Source organism: Callionymus lyra, chromosome 8, assembly GCF_982586985.1.
Source record: "Callionymus lyra chromosome 8, fCalLyr1.hap1.1, whole genome shotgun sequence".
Lineage (NCBI taxonomy): Eukaryota > Metazoa > Chordata > Actinopteri > Syngnathiformes > Callionymidae > Callionymus > Callionymus lyra.
The window spans coordinates 11,232,501-11,243,633 of record NC_141825.1 but is presented as its reverse complement, the minus strand read 5'-3'; the positions used below and the strand labels follow the sequence as shown (position 1 = coordinate 11,243,633).

The following is an 11,133-nucleotide window of genomic DNA, read 5'->3' as shown; positions in this document are numbered from 1 at the left end:
AATCTTTTTCTCATGGCCGGACATGACTTAAAAGTTTCTTGAGTTTTAACATCTTCTTCTTTCCATGAACAGGTTTTAACATCACACTTGGCGACACTTATAAACCTTTTTATGTTCGTTTGTTTGCAAAAGAAAAGTAGTTGCCGCCGAGCATGAGAGTAAAAAACAGTTTTTCTCTTGTGAAAGTGCCTTTGAACGATCTGAAGTTGCCCTTCAGAATCCGCTAATGAGTAATTCCCCAAGAACTTCAAACACACAACAGCAGAATAGGTCGTGTTTGAACAAAGCAACAAAACCCAAAGGAAACAAAATGTTTCACCATTTGATTCAGTCCATTACTTTCTTTTCACTTTGATATATTTACATAGTAAATTATCTTTTTTTTCTCTCTGCTTCTTTCTCACAGTTACCTCATGATTTCACTCCTTTTCTTGTCGATGGTTCGTCTTTTGGCTCCATTTGTCTGCACAATTCAGCCACAACTGGATCCATCTGCTTAGTTAGTAAGTTAGTGGTTAGTTAGTCGTGTCTAAAGCTCAGAAGGAAAAGGAAGTGGAGTCACTAAAGTTCCGGACTTCAGCTGATCAATTTCCAAAGTGGCTCTATTAGAAAGAATTACTGTTGTAGGATCAAGCCATTCTATTAAAATGCACACATTTTAGAAATAAAAAATTATTTGAGAAATTCTGAATAGTATGGGTTACTTGGAAAAAAAAACACAAATAAAAAGCAGTTTTATGCCACATTTTGATGTAACTTGATAAATGGATACAAAAATGTATATTCATGGGAATAATATATCAGTTCTTTTGACATATTGGTTCTAAAATAGACAGAAAAGATAAGAAATTAGCGTAAAGATGCAATATTGTGAAGAAAAGATTTTAAAATTTGGTATAATAATCGAAAAAATGAAAATATTTTAATTCTATTTAATATGAAAGATATTCTAATAAACTATGCATTATTTGTATAGTTACATTACCGAAGGCAGGAAGGCTGGTTAGCTATAGGTCAAGGGTCAAACATTGCCACACCTTGTCCATGTGTGACTTTAGTGTGAAGTTCCATCATGAGATTTAACCCATCAACCCCTGAAGTTACCAGGGGTAAGGCTGTTTAAAAAAAAACAAAAAAACAAGTTAGCAATGTGAAAATGGTGAGTTTATTGTCATAAACAAAAGATTCCTGAGGCTGTTGAAGAGTAAAAATCATTATCGTTACATTGATTCCGGATCCAAACTAGTGTCTGTTGCGACAGCAAACAAATTGTTGCACAGTCATAGCAGCTGCCTTCATGGCTTCCATGGACCTCCACCTCTCACTGACCGTCTGTGTGTGAGCGCCCTCTACAGGGAGGAGGCTTGTGATGCTGCAGGTGTTTCTGCAGGGCTGCCTGGGCTGTGTGAGGACGAGTCATCTTGTCCAACGACCTCTGACTCTCTTGACCTTTGCACTGAAAAACAAGAAGAAGCAACACAGAGCAAAGTTGATAAATGGAATGAAAATAACTTTACGTCACATCAAACTGTAAATTATTTTGAATTGCTTGGGCACTGCTGCTTTCAAAGAACCTGCTCTGTCTCGGTCTTTAAGTGGCTCCTCAAAGTTAAGGAAGATTAGATATATTTGTTTATGGCTCCACCCAGTGTTAAATACGTGTAATTGCACCAGTCAAAATCGTAGTGACTGCCATTTGAATTGTTGCATTTGTTTTAAAGACACACAAAAAATGGTATTTTTTAGTTCTAATTAATCTTCTATCAACTTTAAAACAGTAGTCTTGGTACTACAACTTTTATGGAAATTAATGCAGCTGCCATCTCTGATCAACTGCTCTAAAGCAAATTGGCAAAATGAAACCAATAATCGCAGATAATGTGAAAAACATTTTATACGTTGTGCTACTCTAAGATAAGAACTAAAGTATTTAATGCCACAATTCCGATACCATGTAACCAATAACTCTCACGAAAGACGAAGATCTCAATACGAAAAAGATGCAAATTTCGTGTATTTACTGTTAAAATCATCATCAACAAAACAATCCTGCCTCAGTCAATCAAGTAAGGTAAGGTAAAACTTTATTGATCCCTCAGGAGGTCTCCTTTGGGAAATTGTTTTTTTTTCCAAATTATCTACAGCAAATAGAGCAATTTTTCATAAAAAATAATCAAAATAAAATAAGAACAAGAACAGAGAGAAATAAAGAGAAAGAACAAGATGATACAATCTAAGTCTAAAGATAAAGATAAAGAACATAGATCAAAGAAAAATAACAAAGAAAAAGGATACAAAGATTAACATAGAACAGAACATCATGACACTTTTACTCCACTCCTGCCCCCGAACTCAGAATTGTACAATTGAATAGACTGAGGAATGAATGAGTCCTTGAGTCTATTTGTTTTGCACCTGGGAAGGAGTATTTGTGCACTGAACAACAACTATTATTTTGTTTAATATAAATCACCTACCTGTTGATAACTTCGAAGGTCCGTGGCTATGCGTCTCGTGATGGAAGGCACTTCTCCACTCTCTGGATTGAATCCCCCCAACTGAAGCCTTCGTGCTCGGATCCTGGAGAGCCGTTTACTTCCGGGGCCCGCCTTGCCACTCGACGGAGGGGACGGGAAAAGGCCGTTGTCCGGAGACAACGACAGTCGCCTCATTTCAGGGGTGAAGGACGGAGCGTGAAGCGCATCTGAAAGTAGATTTGGAAAATGGACGATATAAGAAACACCCACTGTTGTAAATTCAGGCGACTTTGAGATGGTGATATTGGAAAACTTTTAAAGTGGCTTCCATATTTATAAAAGGTTAGTTTTTAACTTCAAGACGTGTTATTCAAGCAAGATTAACTTCCCACTGATGATTTTTCAAGTCAATGTGTGATGAATTATGAAACATATGTACCTGGAGACAGAGATTGGAAAGAGGAATTGACATCCACTTCATCACTCCCGTCATCGTCCAAACCACCATCCTCTTCATCGCCGTCGTCTTCATCATCGCCGTGCTGAATCATCAGTACTTGCGGCGCTCTGTCTTTTTTTATTTCCTCTAGACGTCTGGTCGTAAAAAATTCACTCCAGATGAGCTCAAAGTGCTTCTTAAGTCGTGTCACCGTACTTTCTACCTGCTGTGTCGCCGCCGCCACGATCTCAACTCGGCGAACACGTCGCCGCGCTCTCTCCCGTCATGATCCTGAAGGTCGTAGGATCGCTCCGGCACATAGATCGGCGGCTGAGGCGAGGTGAAGTTGAACCAGGTGGGTGCCGTCTATGAAACAATAGGGCGGGTGAATCACTGGGGGGAAACAACCTAGTGAAGCATCGGAGAAGAAAATAGAGACGAGCTGATAAATTATGCATTCGTGGACCTGTGTTGGTGAAGGTGGAGCTAGAACTCTCAAAAACAAGTTTATTTTACTCTGAATATTCATGTTTGAATATTCTCCTTCCTCGATACTGATCCACTGATTCCGTGGCATTAAAGACAGGACACAACAGCATGTAACGGCCTGTCAGAGAGGATTTGTCGTTCGTTAAATCAGACGTTTGATAATGAAAGACTGCGGTTGAATGATGGATTGTGGATTGATTCGTACCCGACTTATCTCATCAACATCCCTGGTCTGGTCCCTAAAAATAACAAACACAAGCAACACACAAACCTTCAGCTTCTCTCGTCGTGCACGGATGGCCCGCACAGGATTGCCACAGTACACGATAGCGCCAGCTCCTGGAATCACATGGACATAAGTAAGTAAGTAAGTAAGTAAGTAAGTAAGTCATTTGTATTTATATACCGCTTTTCCAGACCAGGGTCACAAAGCGCTTAAACAATCAAAACGATACTGCATAAAATATATACTTTAAAGGTCAAGGAAAAGCCTGAACAAATAAAAATGTCTTAAGATGTTTCTTGAAGGATAGTGGGTCATGATATCCACATCCTACCTCATTTACACTTCTCCCTCATTTTGAACCCAGTTTTACTCAACTATACCATGTTGAGAATTGCCAAGAAATGCAGATTATAACTTCCACCCCAATAAGACCGTGGTCCCCCGGCTTCCTCAACTACCCAGCCCTCCATTCTCCAGGTGTCTTTAAAGATCTGCCTTGTCATCTGTTAGATAGCCCGCGATGTTTGTACAAATCCCATCGTCCAACATATATCCGGTTTTTCAGCAGCTTGTGTTCAAGATTATTGATATTGAAAATATAAGCAGTCGCTCGCAGGTGACAAGGTAAGTTCAAAACACCTGCAGGAATCCATCGGTCAAAAAGAGGGTTGTTTGTCTCAGCTAACTCAATGTAACAAACAAAATTACTGTCCAAGTTATTCTGATCATTTTGCTGCAGTATAATAATAAGGTTAAGGTTAAGGTTAAGGTAGAACTTTATTGATCCCTCAGGAGGTCTCCTTCGGGAAATTAATTTTTTCCAAATTATCTACAGCAAATACAGCAATTTTTCATAAAAAAATAATCAAAATAAAATAAGAACAAGAACAAAGAGAAACAAAGAGAAAGTACAAGATGATACAATCTAAGTCTAAAGATAAAGATAAAGAACATAGATCAAAGAGAAATAACAAAGGATACAAAGACTAACATAGAACAGATCATGATACTTTCTCTCCACTCCTGCCCCCGAACTCAGAATTGTACAATTTAATAGCCAGAGGAATGAATGAGTCCTTGAGTCTATTTGTTTTGCATCTGGGAAGGAGACATTAAATCACATTCATTTTATTCTTCTTACCTACGTGGTCATTGGTGAAATTGGATGTGATGCCACGTTAAGTGACGCATTGGTTGATGCGAAGCCCTCATTGTAAAAGCTTCATAGAAGTTGCTGTGAACTTCGGTGAAGTCATGTTGAACTTTCAAGAAATGGATGTGAGACGCAACACAACTCGGTTTTCTAACTCTCAAATTACTTTTTTGAATCTTGCTGGTATGTCTTACCTGCCACTGTAGTTACCCCACTCCATCCCTTAACAAGTCCTACTTACAAGTGGCAGCCCTAATGTTTGTTTGACTAGTTAACTTCTATTATTATTATGGAGAGAAAGCTACTTTGTAGGGTATTGGTGGCTACCTGCAACAGGTGTCTTTTCGTTGGAGACCGATAAAAGCGGTGAAAGCTTATTACTCTTTCTCAAAGGGATATCTCGGATCAAAGTCTGACGGCCTAAATCTGTGGATTAAATTCTTCCCTTATTGAAGAGCAAAAATGGGAAATAATATGGCTATAGCGTGACTCGGGTTATTACACATCAGGATTGAGTTTAAGGATCTGACCGTGCACTAGGCGGCTGGATTCCTCCTCCACAACAGCTTCTGCAGATCCCGGTCTAGATCCGAGAGTCGACGCTGCTGATGCCGGTCTGAGGCCTGTACGAGGTCTGGGCCCCGACGAAGAGAAGGATGAGCAGCTGGAGGCGGGGCGGCGTGCCGAGCTGGGTCTGCTCGAGAATCCCCCGACGTCTGGAATCTTTTCTGGAAATATAATTAAACAACACATTATCTTTAATGCAACGTGCATCGACATAAACATGTTCCTACCCTGTGCCCACGAGGAGCCTCTGATGGAGTCCCTGAGAATAAGCCAGTCTTCTCCCATGGTGCTGCTCGAGGAAGGTGCCTCGTCCCCCACCTTGACATTGTCAAGGTAACATAGCTGAGGGATCAATTCCCGAACCGCTGCCCGGTAGTTGTAGTCTGCTGTCTGGAAACAAGTAGAAAGATGATATTAAGTCCCAGACATGTCAAATCTGACATGTGGGTTTTATCAGAAAGTAAAGACACTCATTTCCTCCACTTGTTTTGTCTGTAGCAAACACTATAAGGTGAAGCCTGGAGTCCCTGATATGTGGACACGTTATACATATATCTAAATTTCCTTTGGTTTGTTGGCCGACCATGTCATTCAGACCTACTAATAAACCTTAAAAGATTCCCGCTGTGGTCTCGGAGTAGTAGCTAATGTTCCATTAATAACAGTATAATACTCATCGAGAACCGTGCTTGGCATATCTGATCCATGATGTGCTCTAATGGATAAAAAAAAAAACAGAATCAATATCAAATGTTAGGTTCCATTAGAAGCTAACCGTTGAGGAAAACTCAAGAGGGGAAGAGACATTAAACAGAAATGCGTTACAGTAACCATACTTGTGTCTTGAGTGGCAGTGTTTTATTGGGGATGTCACGAGATGAGAGCTCATTTAGAGCCGGAGATCCTATTACTTTAGCAGAAAGTGTGCTAAGGTATGGAAGTATATCAGTGCCGTCAGAATATTGAATGGTTATATTTTATATTTTAGATATTTAAAGGTTGAATTTGTTATATTTTAATTTAAATTATTCAATATTTTTTAATTTGTAGCCTTTTAAATAAAAAAAAATTAAAAAAAATGAAAGCCTTTCAAATTCAATTTTTAAAAAGGCAAAGGTTTTCAAATTAAATATAAAATAATTCGAAACATTTTAAATTCAGCATGACAGTGCCACCAGACAAAACCAAACAAGTACCGACCTACTTGATCATACTTTCAGCCACTGGGACTGTTATGCTGAATTTAAAGAATTTTTTTTATATTGAATTTGAAATGCTTAGAATTTTTTAATATTGAATTTGAAAGGCTTGAAATAATTTGTTTTATTTTTATTTAAAAGTCTTCGAATTTTCTTATATTGAATTTGAAAGGCTTCGAATTATTTAATACTGCATTTAAAAGGCTTCAATTTTTTTCAATATTGCATTTGAAAGGCTTCAAATGTTTAAATGTTTTAATTTGAAAGTCTTTACATTTTTAAAAATGAATTTAAAATGTTTTTATATTGAATTTAAAAGGCTATGAAAAAAAAAAAAAAATGGAATGATGTGAAATTAAATTTAAATATAACGAGTTCAACCTTTCAATATTTGAAATACTGAATTCAAACCTTTAATATTCAGATGGCACTGATATACTTCCATACTTAGGCCCCTGAAAACTAAAACTTAAACTTTGCCAGGGATATTTTGAAAGGGGTTTTGGGGGGGGTCCCCTCCCACCAACGCCTCAAAACGACCAACCTGCTTGACTCATCAGAGCCCACCAGTGGAGCTTCAACTCCTGGCATCAAAAGAGTTAACAACTATACGGGTCTTTCATCCGGTCCAGTAAATCACCGACTGAGCTACTGAGCAATCAAATTAGTGGCCCCGGCCCTCCCGCCATTCACCGACTCACACAGATGCAATGAATGATACAGAGGACGGAGCTGCCAAGAAGGAAGAGAAGGAATGAGAGAGTTGGTGAAGGAGTGAGCGGATGTAAGTGATGGAAAGGGGAGAGAGAGAGCGAGAGAGAGAAAGTTGAGGTTTGCCAAGGGAGCAAACCCAAGAACCCCTCAGTCACTACAAAGCACAGGCCTAATGCATATTCAGCTCAGCGTTCCCCCTTCATTGCCCCAGATTCCTAATTAATTCCTGGCTGCTGTGGGGACGTCAGCAAAAATCACACTTGCCTAAAACATCACGGGAAAATGCCCGTAAAATAGATTTTACCGCGCTGACCACAGACAACCCTTTACATGGATATTTTAAATGTTTTTACGTCTGCTTTTAATACATAGAACAGTAAGTGAGTGCATCGTGGAAACCAGGCTCAAAAAGAAGGGGTCTCCGACTGAATCGGTCGCCAGAGGTCAAATCTAGTGGAGAATAGGCCGCAGGCTGGGAGGTCTGCAGACTCTAACTTTATGTGGAGGAGCTGATTTAAATGGTCTTTTAGCAGTTTTTCTGAAAATCTGTGAAAAATTCATTTACATTTCTTAGTGTTATAGATATCAGGGTTATGTGAATTAGTTACAATTCACAAGGAATTCAAACAATTACAAATTTCCCTAATTTAATGTATTTAATGTACGTTTTAATCTGATCTTAAATTTAAAATCCAAGCTGTAAGGATGAAAAACCCTCATACACACTTAAAAAAGACTGTATTTATTTATCTATTTATCTTATTTATCTGACAAGATATTAAACATTTAATTATTATTTGTAATTAACCCTTTTGTTACCTCCCTGGCTTCCATAAATACATATGCAGTGGTGGAGGTCATTCACCTTGACCAAGAGAAAACACAAGGGATACCACAAACACATTTGTTTTCGAAATTGACCTAGAGGTAACAGAATTAAATGTATCTAATTAATCTCTTTTATTTATATCACCTGTTGTTTTCTGAGAAAAGCACTCACCTTTTTCCATTTTTATTTCTATTTTAATTCATTATTGTGGCAGATGGAAAGATTGTTACATGATTATATTATAGTGTTTTTTTCCAATGACTATTTATATCCATAAATCAATAAAAGATGAATCGTTCTTGGTGGTACAGAAAGAGCAATTCGGTGTTCTGCGAACAAATCATAATAGACAAAGGCCGATGTTCAATTATATTACGTAAAAGAAAATGATGATATTATGAAACATGCAGTAGCTTGTATGCATGAGATGGAACAAAGGTGTACTATTGTGGTTGTTCCAAAAATTTCCATGCTTCTTATCTGCAGCTAGATAACACAACACACTTGGAAAACACATTCTCTCACAGTTACTGAAAGATCTCGGCAAAATTTGGCAGCACAAAAGCGTCAACTCATGACCAAAAATCAAGCAAAACGTTGTCACTTTACAGTCTTAAAAAATAATTGTTTATTCCGCTTGAGTTAAAGTTGTTTTTCTTTGGAAATGGTTAAGCTGAACGATGAGTCATTTAGAATCAACGCTACTGTGTATTCGAAACATGAAGTAACAGAAAAAAAAAGGTTTACAATCTTAGGTAATCTTGGTAGGATTTGTGCAACAGCGTTACCTGGGCGGCGGCAGCAGTGTTTGGCTGTAAACACACAGGGTTTCCCTCCAGGGTGAGGATCTGCAGTTGGCCACACAGGCCCAGGTACTGAACTTGTATGAGGTCATCCACGTCATTCCCCTCCAGGTCCAACAGACGCAGGTTCTCCAGCAAGCCGACCTGACTCAGGTCTGACACGCAGTTATAGGCCAAGTACAACTCCTGGATCAGAGAGAGGGGACACGCTGTACTGCTGCTGTACTCAGAGGTGAAAGTACAGGACGAGGAAGACGCTGTGCGATTAGACAAGTGCACCACTTTTGTATCATATTCACACTTTTTAAAAAATGTTCTTTTGTCTTTTTCATCACCAACTTTATTGCATATCAACTCCTCAAATTGTCACCAGATTTAACTTTAGATACACAAATGGAAATAATAAATATAATAATAAATAAAAATAGAATTGGTTTTATAATGATCTTGTATTGTTGTTTTCCACTATAAATGTTTTTTTGGTCTCTTCTTCCCTTTCTTGAGCGCTCCCTCACAACCGACGCTGTATATAACGTAGTACCTCAGTCACCCACCACCTAGTGTAGCACCTTTATTCTCTTTAAACCTCTCGATTTGATCCTTTTGAACAGTCTTTAGAGGTGAGGTTGCTATATAAACCACTGCCAGAATGTGTCAAGAACACTTACACTCTGCAGCGAGAATTCTGGACCGCTCTAGTAGAAGAACTCACATTTCTCCGATCCTTAAAACTCTTCACTGGCTTCCAGTTTCTTTCAGGATCAACTTTAAAATTCTGGTTCTTACTTTCAGATCTATTCATGGTCAGACCTTCCACCGGTGATCTGATCCAGCCTTACACCCCAGCTTGGGCTCTGAGGTCTGTGGATTAGAATCTATTGATGGTTCCTGAACACAGTTCAGAGAAATCCTTCCAGGCTGTTGCTCCTAAGCTTTGGAACGATCTTCCTCTCCCTCTGTGTTTGATGATCTACTGACTCCTTTAAGAAACATCTCAAGACACTTGCAGGCTTTTCCTTGATTTTCTGAGACTCCTGTGTTGTTCTCAGTGTTATCTTGACCTTTTAAGTATATATTTTATGGAGTATTGTTTTGATTGTTTAAGTGCTTTGTGACCCTGGTCTGGAAAAGCACTCTATAAATTTAAATTACCTATTTACTTACAACATACTCATAGACGAGCACAAACTTAGATACCTTGATAGACGAGAACGAGGAGATACCATTGAGGTCTTGAAGGCAGCATCGAGACATCCAAAGCACCTGCAGGGAGGAGAGGCTGGTTCCAAGGTCTCTGAAAAATAATCAGATGACAAAATATTTCATATCTATTCACAGAACATTTTGAGGCACAGAGGGACGCTAACAGAAGTTCAGTGGATACATTTTTTAACACCAAATAACAATATATAAAAAAAAAAACATCAGCATATTATCCATTCACAGAGTTGGAGATGTCAAGTAAACACAATAAGCAAAAGCGAGTTGTCGCAATGAAATAAACACAAAGGCTGTGTCCTTATTATCAACAGCAGCCATCTTGTCATACAAACACAGGTTGAGTGCAAGAAACGACACTAAAACTGTCACATTTCATTGGAGAACTTGAGTATTTCCAGGATATAAAAACATTGCTCCGGGAAAGTTTCTACCCCACTATAACAACTAGGTGTTACTTTTCCTTAAACACACAATTCGAGCTGTCATTCAAATATGCATTTAACACTGGAGAATAAACGTGGAGCGTTTCTTGAAATAAAAAAAAAGCAATAAACCTGCTTTGTTTTGTTTCCAAAGTATGGAAAGTATCATTGTTTTCATTTCTAAGATATTGCCAAGTGGCTGCTGGATTCCATGAGGTAATAACCTCGGAGTTATGTTTTGCTCCTAGGAAGAGGTTGCCCTGCAAGAATACCACGCCAGGAGAAAAACAGGAAGATGGAATTTGTGTTATGTAACTCTCAGGACTCACCTCACCGACAAGATCACACTATGGTCCAATTTCAGCTCCGCCAGCCCCGGCAAGTGGGCACCTACGAGATTATCAAGAAACAAAAAAGATTCCACTATCAGATGGAATAATACTGGGACGTGTACAGACAATTAACTGTCATGTCGGCACGTGTTGGGAAATCCTGGATTTTCCTCTAAACAAATCATTTACTCATCGATGTTCTCACAGATAATCTTCCACTGTACAATTACCTCACAGGATTGACGGTAATCGCCCAAAAAAA

At 38.7% G+C, this 11,133-nt stretch overlaps 1 protein-coding gene across 1 annotated transcript in view; it reads right to left on the bottom strand.

Annotated features, from left to right (window-relative positions):
• Positions 1-1,089: 1,089 nt before the first annotated feature.
• Positions 1,090-11,133, bottom strand: part of lrrc56 (leucine rich repeat containing 56) — an 11,029-nt gene continuing 985 nt past the window's right edge. The window contains exons 3-12 of the mRNA XM_087797367.1: positions 10,869-10,929; positions 10,094-10,190; positions 8,882-9,082; positions 5,579-5,741; positions 5,315-5,512; positions 3,677-3,744; positions 3,140-3,282; positions 2,917-3,071; positions 2,478-2,704; positions 1,090-1,456 (exon numbers count right to left, since the gene is read on the bottom strand). Of these exons, the coding sequence (XP_087653493.1) occupies positions 1,322-1,456; positions 2,478-2,704; positions 2,917-3,071; positions 3,140-3,282; positions 3,677-3,744; positions 5,315-5,512; positions 5,579-5,741; positions 8,882-9,082; positions 10,094-10,190; positions 10,869-10,929 (1,448 nt within the window). The 3' untranslated portion in view covers positions 1,090-1,321. The remainder of the gene's footprint in view (positions 1,457-2,477; positions 2,705-2,916; positions 3,072-3,139; positions 3,283-3,676; positions 3,745-5,314; positions 5,513-5,578; positions 5,742-8,881; positions 9,083-10,093; positions 10,191-10,868; positions 10,930-11,133) is intronic.